Here is a 17,400-nt window from a genome sequence, read left to right as displayed (position 1 = left end):
TTTTGATCAATATTATTTAGAAGAAAACTATAAGAATGATAATGATCATCCTTTCTATAAAACACACAAAGTCTGAAATTTGGGAGGAGGGGACTAGATGATTACATCGACTCCATTGTTTCACTGGTACTTAATTTATTGATTTTTAAAAGGCGAAAGGCAAAGTCGACCACAGTTCAAATTCTGCCAAGGTTGACTCTGCCTTTCGTCCTTTAGGGGTTGAGCACTGGGGTTGATGTAATTGACCTCCCTTGAAATTGCTGGCTGTGAGCCAAAATTTGAAATCCATAACAAAAATAATGATAATAATAATTTTTCATTTGCTGCATGGGCAGGATATGAGGAGTCATTACAAAGACAATAGTACGATAAATAATAATAAAAACAATCTTGTGAGTTGATGGAAATAAATTTATTATTACAGATATTAAGTGAAAACTAGACATGGTACTTCAAATTTAGCACTCTTTAGTATAATAAGCCCAAGGAAGCATGACATTTTGCATAATTTTGGTGACTGAGTATCAAGGAACACTTGTAGAAGTTTGCATTACCAAAAAGGCCGACTTTGGTGTCTATTTTCCCAATGTTGTTTTGTGGATGACAGCTAAAAGTTTAGCTATTTCAAGGAGTAATAACTTTTTCCATTGCAAGTTATGGGATCAGTTGACTCTGGTGCCAGTAGTCATTAAGGTTCCAGTATCCAGAGTTCTGGATTAGACTTTTGGCAGCAAGAAGATGAAGGATACAATGAAGAATGATTGATAACAACAAATTAACAATTTGAAGGTGTCATCAAATACCAGAGGACACTTACTTAGTGAGGGTCCTTAACAGATCAAGTTTCTTGCAATATAAGTTCTGCAGAGTACCAAGAACTACACAAAGATTTGTGCCACTCTAGCCCCGTATGGACCAAAAGCCCCCTTGTAGAAGTTGGTGCTTATGGGCCATTAAAATGATTCTAGAAGAGTATGAGAACAGAAATGATAAAAGAAGACAGCTGCTTCTACATTTATAATTGAGAAGCGAGTTATTTTTGTCACAGTGTAGCAGTGAGAAGTGATAACAAGTCTGTAGCTTATGTTTCATACAAGCAAGTGATAGTGGTATTTTAGCATAGGCAAAATACCATAAATTTTAGGAGAGGGAACAATGAACGAAATCAACCCCAGTACTTGACCGGTGCTTATTTTATTGAGAGAGAGAGAGAGTATTAAATTTTGGGATTGTTTAATGTGCAGAAGACACAACTTCGAAAAAATACCAGACAGAAATTTATTTTACGTTTATAAAAAATAAAAACAACAACAACAAAACAAAACTTAATTAAACAGGGAAAATATCATCGATTTTTGCATAGTTTAAGGAAATATAGCTTTACATGAAGTTGTATTCAAATATATTGGACAGGGTGTATAATCTCATTTTCTTTTCTTGTACTAATGACATTAGCCATCTAGTATATCAATGTTTCTTTGAAGTAATTTATTCTTTCTTCTATTTCCCATAATTTCCAACAAATAAATACCAATAATAAATACATGGAAAATACTCCTTTGCAAAAGAGTACATGTACATACAAACATATGATTATTGTCCTGTATTTAAAAAATCTAACATATATATCTATATCTATATATATCAGATCAGATTTTTTAAACAGAAGAATAGTTTCAAAGCACAAAAATTATTTCCCATATTTTATAAAGTATATTATAAAAATTTTTTTCTTTGCCTTCTCTTGATGTCTTTACATGGCTTGATTAAATATTAAAAAAAAAATTCAAAGAATGTAAAAAATATTGAAGAAAAATATTTGCCAATATATAGTTTATCTTGAAGCAATTATGCATTCCCCTATTAATGAAACACACACACACACACATATTATGTAAAAAAAGCTTTGCTCATTAATCTGGTATTAGCTTTTACAAAATATAGCATTATCGTTACCTTAAGCCTGGTTAAATTGATGAAAAGATTGGGAAAAAACAAAACAAAAAGAACCCCTATCCCTTAAAGTTGAATAAAACCTTAATTGTTAATAACTCTTAACTTACTTCACACATTTAATAGAGTTCCATAAAAATCTCTGTGTGTGTGTGTATGGACACATTTCTACAAATTTACCATCAACTGGCAGCTCATTTCCAAAACAAAAATTAAAATCAAACCATCAATTCTAAATATACTAACACTATCAAACTGATATTTTTTAGTTTGAAGGTATTCTTAACTTCATACTCAGCATATATCTGAAAAATATATAAATAAAAAAAGAATGGTAATATATTACGAATGTAGCAGATAAGTCAAAATAAAACACAATATGAAAAGGAATAGTGAAATAAAAGTTTGTTTCATTGAAGCCAACTTGGATTGATTGAAACAACAACTGCATATAGATCTCAACGATTAACCTTTTAATACATCTGGTGCACAAGACTTTTCATTAACTATTCTAATACCATCCTGGTTACTAGTTATTACTTCTATGATACAAATGTTCATATTTAAATTTAAAATTTCCATAAAAACTTTTATTCTAAACACTAGCTTAATAATAGCAAAGTTACCCATTAAACTTAACCTCTCCAAATTCTTTATTATTTCCATTAATCATAAAGGCAGTGAGCTGGGATGCTCATTTACACCCATCATATGATGTCAACACACACATACACACACATGTATATTAATAATGGGCCTCTAGTTTCCTTCTGCTAAATCTAATCACAAAGCTTTGGTCAGCCCAGGGCTCTAGTAGAAGACTTGCCCAAGGTGCTGTGCAGTGGGACTGAACCAAAGAGTACATAGTTGGGAAGCTTTGCTTCCTAATCACACAGCCACACAAGTCCAGTAGTTAACTGGTATATATTCTAACAACCTCTGTGATATGAACTCAGAATGTAAAAAATTGTAACAAAATACCATAAGGTATTCTGCCAATCTACAACAAAACATTGGTTTCAAATTTTGGCGCAAGATCAGCAATTTAGTGGGAAGGGCCAGGTAGATTACATCGATCCCAGTATTCAACTGGTACTTCTTTTATCGACCATAAAAGAATGAAAAGCAAAGTCAACCTCGGTAGAATTTGAACTCGGAATGTAAAGATGGACAAAATGCTAAGTATTTAGCCTGGCGCAGTAATGATTCTGCCAGCTTGTTGCCCAATCAACAACAAAATATTAACGACCATTTAAATTATCCTCTTTAAACAATAGAGCACAATATTTTTTTGCATTTATATAATATTTGGGAAAAAGAGAAATTGAAATATACCTAATGTTTATTTTCTCCTGGCTAATTCACAACAACATCGTAGATTGCACTCGCTACATAAGCTAAGTTGCTGCTATTCAGGCCGCACATGTTTATTCGTCCTTGCTTGATTAAATAGATGTGGAATTTCTTAACCATCTTGTCAACTTGAGTTGCTGGAAGAAGAAGAAAAATTGAAAAGTATTTTTCAAAAATCTTTTTTTTTTTATTAAGCACCACAATCTGTAACATGAAAGCAATTTATTAAAGAAAAAAAAACAGGAAATTCCATTGAAAACATTCTGTAAGATGTTATGAAATCATATTCTTAATTATGTGACTGATAACACTGTGTAACACGATTTTTGTCCTTGGGTAGCAACTGTTATTTCTTATTTGCTTACCCCTAGAAAGTATGAAAAAATGGCTAATGTTTCCTTCAAACTTTGCTTTTGTTGATATTTATTCAAACCCCAAAGAATCCCTCTCAACAATTGGCTATTCAGAGATGCACATATTGTCAGCCATTAAGGGACACACTCAAGTGGTTCAGGTCAAGCAACTGACAAGTAAATCTGTGGTATTGAGCAGAATATTTGAACTCAAAACATAAAGATGGATGAAATGCCACTAAGCATTTACCTGGTGTGCTAATGGTTCTGTCAGCTTGCTGCCTTAATGCTTTCACATTAATGCTGCTTGGATAGTGATGACATCAGTTAGTAGTTTCTGTAAACAATAAATCTCATAATGCAAAGATATGTTGTCTAGTCCAAGTGATTGAGACACTTCCTTTTTTCCTCAATCCCAAATGAAATGGCAAAGCCCAAAACTCAGCATGATAAAATCACTCATTAAATTGCCCAATTGGCTAATTCTTGTTAAATCATTGTAACTTAGTGGTTCAGTAAAGAAAAGCAATATAAGTATTGGTGTCAATCTTTTCAACTAAACCCTTCAAGGAGGTGTCCATGGTTACAGTTCAATAACTGTAACAAAGTAAAAAAATCAAATATCAAAGGTAAATACCTGACCTAATAATTTATTATTTTATTTTCATTTATAATGTAAGCTATTCAAGAAGTTTTAAAAAAAACCCCAAAAAACTTACGATTTAAACCAGTAAAGCTGAACATTCCAATCTGTGTGATGATATGTTCCCATGTTCCTGGGGTTTCCAATGATTTTAGCTTTTCATATAGCTGTTGCCGCATTTCTTTGATCCGATTAGCCATTACTTTGACACTTTCTTTCCTGAAAATGAGATGAAATAATAATCTAGATTAAAGAGAGACAGAACACAATATATGAAGGGCATTCCAGAAATTTTGAGACTTTTTTTTAGAAGATACAGTTACATCTGTTCTAGATTGCACTATGTAACATGATTTATGTTCTTGGGTAGCAACTGTTATTTTCTATTTGTTTACCCTTAGAAAGAATGAAAAATGGCTAATATTTCCGTCAAACTTTGCTTTTGTTACAATATTTATCCAAACCCTAAAGAATCCCTCTCAACACATGGCTATGATGCTCCCCCATTAATCCTGCACATGATCAGAGATGCATATATTGTCAGTCATTAAGGGACATGCTCAAGTGCTTAAGGTCAAGCAACTGACAAACAAATCTGTGGTGTTGAGCAGAATATTTACTATAATGATATTTCTGCTTCAGCAACTCAACATTAGATCTGTCTGAAATGCAATGGAAAATAAATAAGTTTCAAGACATTGATGTCTATATCACTAAAAGTCAAGTTTGAAGGGAATAATAGTTATTTCCTTTGGTTTGTAGTTACAAGCAAATAGGAGATAACACACCAAAGGTAAAAAAAAATAAAAGAAAGAAAAAAGTTACACAGTTTTATCGTAAATATTATATATTTAATAAGCTGATCTGCCAACTTTTGTTATTCCAGGTTATAGGAGATAGCTGTAACAGCATTTTGAACACATACTACTAAACATGGTTTATCACAATTTCATTTTGGTAACCAATTACTTGATACCCTGATCTTGCACTATGTGATGAGAAGATGGGTTCTGGACGCATTCAATTTTGGAGGACTTCCATGGGGCCTTCACTAAGTGGTTGGAACCACTATGACAAATGCATTGAAGTCAGAGGATTCTACTTTGAAAAAGATTAGAATTTTGTACAACTTTGAAATTAATAAATGTCTCACCTGAAAAAGTCTGAAAAATTCTGGAATGCACCTTGTCTCTACTACAAATACAACATAGATCAGCAGTAAAGGACTAGGCAATGCATTCATATATTAGGGGGAAGGGTTCTTATAATTGACTGATGATTCCGATAATAAAAAGTCAAATAACTCTGTTAAATGTAGATGGGATAAAATGTGTGTATTGTGTGATATATATGAACCCAAAGTGCAGTGTGCAGGAACAAAAACCACATGGTAATCTAACCAAAACCAATGATTTGTCCAATTCAAATATAAGTGTACATACACACACACATATATCCTTTTGTTATAATATTCTTCTTAATAATCTTCTGAATAACCCCAAATTTTAACTTTATACAATATGGCAATATTGTTTAAAATATTTAACTATAGTACCCCATGATAAAATTTTCCCTGTTTCATTATCAATGGTCTATTAGTGGCTTGCCCCTTTCATTGTCAGCTAACATCTTGATTTAAGATTTCTTTTACCAAATCTCATTATATTGCTTCAAATAAATCTTGATAGTTTTTTATGACTATACCCACTATGATTTCTGTCGACTCCCTCAGCCCCCTTCCTAATAGGCACTGCTCTTTGTTTATTTGGCCTTAGATACACAAAGATTTGATAAACATGGGAGCCAGTCAGGTGGCACTAGCATCGGACACATTCAGATAGTACTTTTTACACGCCATTGGCACAGGAGCCAGTGTGTAAGTTCCAATAGTATTTAAAAATGGTCATTCCAAGCATAGAGTTTGTAAACTGTGTTATTGGATCGAGGTTTTTTTTAAAAAACTCTATGCTTGGAATGACCATTTTTAAATACTATTGGAACTTACACGCAAGGTACAGGAAACTTATACGTATACCATTCTGCTTAAATAATGTGGAACTGCAGATGCAATATCTCTGCATATCTCATGTCTGTTTTCATTCCTCCACTTCACTCTCTATTTCATATCTTCTCAAGAATAACTATTGCTTAACCATTTTCTCGCACTGTCTCCGATGAAGGGATATATAAAATACCCTGGAAACAGCTGTAAGACCTTCTCTTTACAGATGTTTTGAAATCTTTCACAGCCTTGGATTTTTATCTCATTCTGTTAATTTTATATACATATATATATATATATATATATATATACGTTGGGCTTCTTTTTAGTTTCTATCTAACAAATCCACTTACAAGACTTTGGTTGGCCCAAGGCTATAGAAGAAGACACTTGCCCAAGATGCCATGCAGTGGGACTAAACCCAGAACCATGTGGTTGAAAACGAGCTTCTTACCACACAGTCAGGCTTATATATATATATATTACATGACAGGTTTCCACAGAGTTTCTGCAACTACCAAATTCACTCACAAGGTGTTTGTGGGCTATAGAAGACAGTTTGTCAAAAATGGTGCACAGTGGTAAACCTGAAAACCCACAATGATGCCTATAAACTACACTGGTCTTACAAAATTTGTGTGAAGATTTCCTTCTACTCTATGGTACTCTACTCACCGAAGAAGACCATTTGCAATAATCTGACTTACCATTCGCTGTAATACGAAGGGTTGTTCAAGACAGTAGCAACCACACGTGCCCCATGATTAGGGGGGTTGGACCAGATACGCCGCACAATGATTTCCAGCTGGGAACTGCATCGCTCCATGGCATTGGTAGTATTACAGACAAGAACTAGGTTTCCGATACGTTCATCTAGATAAAAATAAGAAAAGTGCATATCAAAACCATAATTATTTAGATATGATCGCAACTGGTTTCATCATATATCTATGTGCCAAGTAATAATTACTAATGTTACATGTAAGATAATTATAACAATCTAAAATGAATATATCTTTACAAAAATTCAACTGAGTGGTCATAGTCATTGTCGTCATCATCATCATAATCATTTAATTCTCACTTTTCCATGCTTGCATGGGTCAGACAGAATTTGAGGAGATAGATATTCTACGGTTGGATGCCCTTCCTGTTGCCAACACTCACCTGTTCCCAAGCAAGGTAATATTTCCTCATGGTTTGAGATATTTTTCACAGGAGGCTAGATACAAACAATTAAGCTTGTATGATGGTGATGCTCATTTACAATCAACACATAATGTCAAGACAAGGGCACGTGCAAATGCTCACTTGTATACAGATACATATATGATAGGTCTCCTTTCAGTTTCCATCATCCAAATTCACTCACAAGGCTTTGATTGGTTCAGAGCTCATTCTCCTCCTCATTATCATCATCTAACATGTTTTCCATGCTGGTAAGGGTTAGACGGTTTGACAAGGACTGGTAAGCTGGAGTGCTGCACCAGGCTCAAGTCATCTGTTTTGGCTTGGTTTCTATGGATGGATGCCCTTCCTAATGCCAACCACTTTACAGAGCATACTGAGTGTTTCTTACACGTGTCTTTTATGTGTTACAGGCCTGGATCTCTTTAATGTGGCACTAGCACGGGTACTTTACATGTGTCACCGGCACTGGAAATGACCAGGATTCACTTAGCTTGACGTATCTTATCAAGCACAATAGATCACCAGAAGTCTTGTGAACTTGGCATTGCCTCTGTAGTGGCGCAAAATTATAGCCGCCATTGAGGATGTACTATTCTGCGCATGTGCAGGGGACTTCACCACCAGAAGCCCCTCGAGTTGTGCATGCGTAGTAAAACTCGTACTTAAACAGTGACTTTCATTTTCACAGCGAGTTGAGCTGAGACCTTCTACGTGACAACACCTCACTCCTCCACGAAGCACTTTTACACTGTTCTCTGGCAGGCATCAAGGAAGCCCTTAACCTTCCATTACCAAACTACAAATTAATCAGTGGCTGCTAAGTTGAATGACAGGATTTGTGAAACCAAGCATCATCAAAAAATAAAACCTTTTTATTATGTTGTTAATTGTTCTAATGTCTCTTCATTCATAATGCTGTTGAAAGGTGATAGAGAGAGACTAAAGTCTCTATGACAACTATCTAAAAATTTACACCTCCATGAAGCTCAACAACTGAGGATTATATAATAGACAACACTTTCCCAAAGTTCCACACCGTGACACTGCATCAAGACCACATGGTTGGAAAGCAAGCTTTTAAACCACACAACCGCACCTGTGTCAATATACGTTTCTATTATATTACAGAAAATATGGAAATAGCAGTTCTACAGATATATATCGTTACTGAAAATAGCAGAATGTCTACCAGTTACTTACTATATAAACCAAAATTCTTAGAGAAAGACTGGGCTGTCAGGAATTCAAATCCTCTGGAAGCAAAATATCGTGGAGCCCAGGCATCAGCAACTAAGTCTCCTGTGGCAAAGCCTTGATAAGCAATGTCCATCAGAACTAAAACTTTGCGTTCCTGGAATGGAAAATTATTTATCAATAAAGAAATTGAACAATATAGAATGACAACAAAGACTAAATTGTTTCTTAATGAATAAAGAAGAGAGAAGCAAAGAAGAATATCATCATTTTAACATCAGCCTGTCCATGCTTGCATGGTTAGTCCACATTACTTCATAAGGAGCATAGGGCTGATTTCCTGGTTTCTCTGGTGTACATATTTCTTTTTGGATGGGATTCTGGTCTGTTGCAGGTTTACTCATTTTTACCAGCTGATTGAACTGAAGCAATGTGAAATGAAGTGTTTTGCTCAAGAACACAAGAACTGGTCCAAGAACTGAAAACACGATCTCATGATCACGAACCTAACATCCTAACCACTACGCCATACTTGCATGGAGCAGACATAATTTTTTGAGGCAGATTTTCTACAGCCAGATGCTGTTGTTGTCGCTGTCACTATCATCATTTAATGTCTATTTTTCCATGCTTGCATGAGTTAGATGAAATTTGTCGAGGCAGATTTACTATGGTTGGATGCCCCTGCTGTCACCAACCCTCACCTGTTTCCAAGCAAGGTATATTATTTTCATGCTACCAGACTTGTTTTACATGAAAGACTTGAAATAAATTATCTTGCTTGTAGGACAATGATGCTCATTTACAAACACCACATGATGTCTAGACTGGGGTATACACACACATAATGGGCTTCTTTCGGTTTCTACCTAGCAAATCTACTCACAAGGCTCTGGTCAATCTGGGCTGTAGTAGAAGACACTTGCCCAGTGCGATTGAACCAGAGCCCACATGTTTGGGAAGCAAGCTTCTTAACTATGAAAGGTAATCACTTTGGAATTAAATCATAGTTTTATCTTCTATTCAAAAAGAAACTGTAAATCAACAATAAAAAAAAGGACAAGGGTTCCGACTGATCTGATTAATGGAACAGTCTGCTGGCAAAATTAACTTATAATTGGCCAAGCACTTTACAGACATGTGTACCCATAACATAGTTCTCAGGGAGATTTAGTGTGACAGACAGAATGTGACAAAGCTGGCCCATTGAATTACAGGTTCAACTCATTTTTGCCAGCTGAGTGGACTGGAGCAATGTGAAATAAAGCATCTTGCTCAAGGACACAACATGCCACCAGGAATCGAACTCACAACCTTACAATCATGAGCTGAATACTCTAACCATTAAGCCATACCTAGTGTGTGATGTGTGTGTGTGTATTAAAAAATGCAAGTCACAAAATGGAATAAGATGGTACTGTGATAAGGAGAAGTGAATTCTTCTGCATATGGCAGAACTCTCCTTTGCGGAAGATATGGGAAGTCTGACAGCTTTCTTATCTTCTCCAAAGAAAAATCTACAAAAGACATTATATAGTATTCACCATCTTCTTGTGACACCTTCGAATCTTATCTGATTTTACTTGATATAAATTGTCCTTAGTTTTTGTTGGTCTCTAATTTTATTTTCATTAATATTTTGACCGTTTCAAAGCAGAAGGTTAGAAAGCCAAAATATACTCACTTCACACACATCAGCAATTTGTTTCCATTGATCATGTGTTGGATCGACACCAGTGGGGTTATGTGCAACAGCGTGTAAGATTACCACGGAATTTTCTTTTGCAGCCTGTGGGACAATGGATAGATAGTAGAAAGGTAATTGAAAAAATATCGAGACAAAAATACAGAAACTGTAAATAAATACAGAAGACAGACTAATAAGCTGATCCCCATTCAATTATCTCAGCCCACAACACTTTTTTAGTATCTTTGCCATATGAAGTTATATCTGAGAAGAAAGATCTTACAAAATATTGAGAATGGCCTAAGCCCAAATCTCAATTTGGAATTATTAACAAAATTATTTATCTGATGTAGAATGGGTATAAAAACTTCTGAAATAAATCACAACAAAGATAAAAAATATAAAGAAGACCATTAATAAAAACTTTACTTTATTAGGTAGCTGGTCTGTTATTGGTTCAAACGTTTAACATTTGAAGAAGTGCCAAACAAAGTATTAAGTATATAGGTCAAGATCTCCTTTAGTCATAAATGACCATGGGATTGCACCTAGAAAGTTACCCTCTGAGGCACAAGTCTGGGCCATGTTGTTTATGGAAGACCAGTAGTCACTTATGCATACCAGCTTCCCCTCATCACACCACTGATGTTATCTGAGGGAAAGGGAAAGGCCGATACAGCTTGGTATCAGCGACATTGCAGCTCATTTCTACAGTTGAGTGAACTGGAGCAACGTGAAATAAAGTATCTTACTCAAGAACACAACACCCAGCCTGGTCCAAGAATCAAACTCACCACCCCATGATTGTGAGCCCAACACTCTAACTACTGAGCCATGCGCCTCCACATAATAAGAATATACATGGACGCATAATGATTTTATTTCATTTGAATAGCATCAGTTAATCCCCTTCACATTCCCCAAAACATGCATACAGTCGTAAATTTTTTCTGTAAACATTCACACCCCTGCAGAAATCTAGGCATTATGGGTCTCCCCCACCCTATTTCTTCATGTTCACTTTTCCATGCTTGCATGGGTTGGATGGAATTAGTCAAGGCAGGATTTTCTATGGCTGAATGTCCTTCCTGTTAACAGCCCCCATCTGTTTTCGAGTAGGGTAATATTTCCCCATGGCCAGACATGTTCTTATGAAAGACTGGAAATGAGGGACACTGCTTGCATGATGGTGCTTTTCATTTAGTTATCACACAATGTCAAGGCAAGGAGACAATAACACATGTGCACACACACACACACATGATAAGTTTCATTGAGTTTCCATCTATCAAATCCACTCACAAGGTTTTGGTCAAACTGAAGCTATAGTTGCAAAGGAAGACACTGGTTGGATTGGAGCTGTACTGTGGGACAGCCATGCCTGCACCTGTAGCATTTAAACTAAATTGAGATATTGAAAACACAAGGAAGTGAAACAAAATTATGCAAAGTTGGTTTCTTTATATTGTGTGAAAAAAAAAAAAAAACCCAGCTGCAGGCATGGGTACGTGGTAAGAAGTTTACTTCCCAACCACATAGTTTGGTGTATAAGCAAACCTACAATGGTTGTTTTTTTTATAACCCCCGTAACATAGCAGTTCAGCAAAAGAAGCAGATAGATTAAGTACCGAGCTTAAAAAAATACTATTGGAGTTGACTTGACTGAATCCTTCAAGGTGGTGCTGCTGCATGGCTACAGTCCAATGACTGAAACATGTAATAGAAAGGTAAAAGATAGAAGTAACTCACTGCTAAAACAATGCAACTTAACTTTAGCAGTGGAAGGGAAAAAAAAAAATGAAGGTGCATCACTTTTTACACAAATGTAACTAATTCTTTCTCAATTCTGCCAAAGAAAATGTTATTTCTATTCTTAATATTTTCACAATCATAACAATAAGCAAAATAACTTACGCTAAGATCCTCAACCATGCCATTAATATCTAAGCTTCTGCTTTGAGCGTCCCAATATCGGTACTCTTTGATGTTGGTAAAGCCAGCTGCCATGTAGACACCCTTGTGGTTTCCTGAATAATAAAAGAAGCTTTGTAAATTTTCATCAAAACATTAATGATTCTATGTCTATTCTTCTTCAGGATTAATTCTGTACTAATAGTAGTAGTAGTAGTAGTAATTATTTCAAATTTTGGCACAAGGCCAGCAACTTTGATGAAGTGGGCTAGTTGATTACATCGACTCCAGTACTAAACTACTACTTATTTTGTCGACCCCTGAAGGATGAAAGCAAAGTGAACCTTGATGGAATTTGAACTCAGAAAATAGAGATAGACAAAATGCCACTAAAGATCTTGCCTGGCATGTGAATGACCCTACCAGCTTGACGTCAATAATAATAATAATAATAATAATTATTTAAGTTTCAAAAAGTTGCAAAATGAAAACTAAAACTTAAAACAAATTTAGTATGATGGAAACTAAAATATATAAAAAAAACTGTTTTGGTAAAGTTAGTAACAATGTGTGTTTAGATGAATGATTTAAGAATAAAAAAAAAATTCTTAAAGATAAGAGTAATTTATATTAACGGGAAATGCAGTAGGACTAGTCATGGAAGTGAAACAACAGCAACTAGACTGTCCTGTCCAGTCATATTATTGCTGTGAAAGTTTGAAGCAGAAGTAAGGATAAATTATCACGGTAATTATTGAGAGTAAAGATATGAAAAATTCTAGGTTATAAAAAAAAGGAAAACTAGCCAGATGACCAAGAGGCTCTAATTTCTAAAGAGTCTTAAAAGAATTTGTTCAAAAGCTTTCTGAATGAGTTTGGAATAGAAATGAATGAAAAGTAACTATATTTATAAAAGAAATAGAAGTTTTTTTTGTCCACCACACTAATTCATATTTTTATTCTGCTTGAGTACAATGGCTGAACACTAATAAAAAATTGTTTCCTTAGAGATTATATACATCATTTTTGTAACCAAGTATAAATTAAGAGATTATATTTTCTTTGTTTCCGTATAACACGAAGCATGGCTATGTGGTTATGATAAATAAATTAGCTTCATAATCACATGGTTCCAGGTTCAATCCCATTGTGCGGTCCCTTGAGCAAGGTTGTTCTAAGCATTGTGAGTGAAATTAGGTAAATGGAAACTTTACAGAAGCAAGTTGCATGGACTATAGCTGTGTTTGGATGGCAACTCGAGCTTTTGCATAAGATTTAACACTACTGCCTGGCCCTAGGGTGCCTTTAGCAGAGTCCACTTTGTTGCAAGTATTCACACCAAGTCTCCCATTCAAAGATAACTCATGAACCATAGGATGCATGCATTTCTGCATGTTGGGCATCATCAGCTACAAATGCTGAACCCATTCTTCAAAGCCTTATAGGAATGATAGTTATTATATGTAAGAACATCAAATAAGTATATTTGTAGACATGCATGGTCAAATTGGAATAAACAAACTTAAGCTACACAAAGAAACTTTGAATAAAATAGGATTTTGAAAGACAAATTTGGTATTCATAGCTGACAACACGTAACAATGTATGAGATTATTTATAGCCTCATATATCTCACAAAAGAGGTAGTGGGCGCTGACAAAAGCACAAGCATTGCATTAATTGAATGGCTTAGGTGTATAAGAGACTTCAAAGAACTTATGTAAAAAGTGACACTAATAAAATCATACTTTATATTATTGCCTTTAATTACCTGTAAAATATCTAAATATAGCATTTTAAGTAAATCTAACAACCAGGGAAAAAGAAAATATGTACACAAAGGCGACAGCTCCTCTATTTCTATTAGAGAAGAATCAAAATAAAACCACAAGAAGTACATAAACTCAAAAGCTGATTCATGTATTGAAAGTCATTCAGTTCAAAATTTAAGGTGTGGGAATTCCCTAAACAGGATTATTATTAAGACCCAGATGTGAATGTAAAATGAATTTTGGGTTATAAAATTGTGAAAATGCAGAGATTTTCTCAGTAATAAATTACAAATTACATATCTAATAATAAATTACAAATTACATATCCAATAATAAACTAGGGTCATTTCAACCAAATTTGAGTCCATTTCTTTTACTAACATTTGTTTTGTAACCCTTATCCAAAGAAAAAGGACATTACTGCCAAAAAACAATCCACTCACAAAAACATGATTATTACTTCTGCCTTAGCGAAGGTGGAGGTATTGTTTTCAGTTGTGTTTGTTAGTTTGTTTGTCTGTGGACAAGATATCTCAAGAACCACTGGATGGATTTGGATGAAACTTTCAGGGATGTTTGGCCTCGTGACTGGCACAAACTGATTAGATTTTGGGATCAATCCGGTACCAGACAAGGATTCTGGATTATTTGTTATATTTACTTTGCATAAAGTATTACAATCTTACATTGACTTTCAAGTCTTTCTCTGATTATCTCCCTTGAAAGCACGCTCATGGTTTCCACGTAAGTTATGACGACATTGCTGTTTCCAAAGTTTTATTTTCCTTTCACTATTATTGATTTTACTCGCGTCTCTATCTTAGTAGAAACTGATGGCTAAAGAAATCAAGCTACATAAACAAACGGCAGCAAAACCATTCAGAAATTGAATAACACTAACATATTCAGTAACAATAAATTTAATTTATCCTTGACAATTTTTAGTTTTACCAATTTTGAATATATCATTCCTGTTTAAAACCCTTACCTACTTGCATTTCTAGCTCTGTCTCGAAGGAAACTTTACTTCTTGGACTCACGTTTTTGTGTGCAATGATGTTGTTAAACCTCCGTTAACAGCACTGTACGCAAGTCCTTTCCATTTTCTTTTACACACGGATAAATTTTTCACTATAAACCTTAATGGTCATGAAGACACTATATCAGTGGATAGACTAAAAAAGGCTTTCATAGAGAAAACTGTCCCTGTTCCCACTACAGACAACATACACACAGCATTACAAACACCCACCTTCATATTCCATGACTACCATTGGGATCGATCAGGTACTGGACAAGGATTCTGGATTATTTTTCCGGTTTTTTACTTAATTTCTGAGAGCGTTCGGGTTCATATTTAGTATTCTCATTTGTGAGAGCAGTGGAGTTTATTTCAGATATTCTCATTTTAAAAATGAGAAATGAGAACCCAGGTTCAAAATTTCCCCAAGACACCTGATGAAGGCTGGAGGGTATATCAGCTGAAACGTTGTATTAACAACAAACAAGATGAGGACAAATATCCATCAAATGTAAATAATGTAAGAAACTCTTATATTGCCTTTTGGTGCAAAATGTACTCTTGCTTATATCACCAGCGGAGAAACATCTCCTGTGCCAAGACCATCAGATCACACAATTTTGACCTTCCTTGGTCTTGTCTATGATGGATGCTTGACTGCACCAAAAGCCAAAATGAGAGCTTCCCTTGTGGTATCTACCAGATACCTGGTATCTAACAGAAGTGGGGATAAATATTTTTTGGAAACCCATCAAATACAGAAAAATAAAAGTAGCAAATGTACACACATATGGACATGGAGTTTTTTTCTCTCTAAAGAATATAATCAAAATGTGATTGCTTACCCCATGTTGGAGTTGAGACATAGACTGTGTCAGCTTTATTGATGGTGCGATAAAAATCAGCAGAAAGACGTATGGCACCAGTACCGCCTAGAGACTGCACTCCAACAACCTGCACAAATTAATATAATATTAGTGGTTGACAAAAGATTGTCTGATGGTGTTCTGAAGAATACAATTATTGCTTTTTTATACATGGGCAACAACCATTTTCCTATGGGAGAAAGATGCAGTTCAAGGAATTGCAATTAATTACGGGTTCATGAAATGAATGATAAAAAGGCAAAACAATTCAATCTTGTCTCAATGAATGTATCTAAATCAGTGGTTCTCAACCCTTTTTTTTTACCTATGGACCCCTTTGATTCCTATTTTACCCATGTGTGGAGGGGAGACCCTCATAGGCATTCAATATCTAAAAACTATTAAATTTTTATGATTAATGTTACTAGGAATTGTATAAAATTGTTTAAATATTTTGTATATTGTAGAAATATGACCAGTTTGTTGCACATAAATTTTAACAACAAAATCTTATGTGGACCCCCCACCCCACCCACAAGGGTTATGTGGATCCCAAATGAGAACCACTGATCTAAACAATATAAGTAATTTAATAATACTTCTGCAGGTTCCCTGCTTTTATAGACAATATAACTATTAAAGGCTCAAAATATTTTATTCCAACTATGAGATTCTTTGCAAGTCAGTCTATTTCTGATGATTGAAAATATACATGAATATTTGTAATAATAGCAAGAACAACAGAATATATACGATATAGGTACAGGCACTGATTAGTTAGGAAGTCTGCTTTGCAACCAAGTAGTTTTGGGTTCAGTCCTACAGTGCAGCACCTTGGGTAAGTGTCTTCTACAACAGCTCTGAGTTGACCAATGCCTTGTGAGCAGATTTGGTAGACAGAAACTGAGTGGAAGCCCATCATGTGTGTGTTCCACCACCACTTGACAACTGATGTTAGTTTGTTTACATCTCCATAGCTTAGTGTACCGGACTTGAAAATAAGTACAGAAGTCAATTTGTTTGACTAAACACTTCAAGGTGGTGCACTGTACAATGACTGTACAAGGAAAAGATAAAAGATATACATTCTTTTGTTCATTGCCATACATTACCTCATATACAATATCCCATTTTGACAAATAGAATGAATGGTAACAAAGAAGCTAACATATATATTGATTTCAAACTTTGGTACAAGGCCAGAAATTTCAGAGGAGGGGCTAAGTTGATTACATCAACCCTAAAAGGACAAAAGGATGAAAGACAAAGTCAACCTCAGTGGAATTTAAACTCAGAACATATAGATGGATGAAATACTGCTGAGCATATCACCTGTCGTGTTAACAATTCTGCCACTTTGCGGTCTTAAGCTAATTTATATACCAAGAGATAAAATGTTAAACAAATCCTTATTCATTTGATGAGAATTTGCCAATATCAAAAAAAAAAAAAAA

General features: G+C 34.9%; 1 protein-coding gene across 1 annotated transcript in view; it reads right to left on the bottom strand.

Moving 5' to 3' along the window:
• Positions 1-390: 390 nt before the first annotated feature.
• LOC106871193 (aspartate aminotransferase, cytoplasmic) overlaps positions 391-17,400 on the bottom strand; it is a 26,580-nt gene continuing 9,570 nt past the window's right edge. Inside the window, exons 3-10 of the mRNA XM_014917535.2 lie at positions 15,926-16,034; positions 12,291-12,403; positions 10,374-10,478; positions 8,696-8,846; positions 7,012-7,177; positions 4,379-4,521; positions 3,289-3,443; positions 391-2,258 (exon numbers count right to left, since the gene is read on the bottom strand). Of these exons, the coding sequence (XP_014773021.1) occupies positions 3,310-3,443; positions 4,379-4,521; positions 7,012-7,177; positions 8,696-8,846; positions 10,374-10,478; positions 12,291-12,403; positions 15,926-16,034 (921 nt within the window). The 3' untranslated portion in view covers positions 391-2,258; positions 3,289-3,309. The remainder of the gene's footprint in view (positions 2,259-3,288; positions 3,444-4,378; positions 4,522-7,011; positions 7,178-8,695; positions 8,847-10,373; positions 10,479-12,290; positions 12,404-15,925; positions 16,035-17,400) is intronic.

This window comes from Octopus bimaculoides, chromosome 18, assembly GCF_001194135.2.
Source record: "Octopus bimaculoides isolate UCB-OBI-ISO-001 chromosome 18, ASM119413v2, whole genome shotgun sequence".
Classification (NCBI taxonomy): Eukaryota; Metazoa; Mollusca; class Cephalopoda; order Octopoda; family Octopodidae; genus Octopus; species Octopus bimaculoides.
This window is presented reverse-complemented; position numbering and strand designations above follow the sequence as displayed.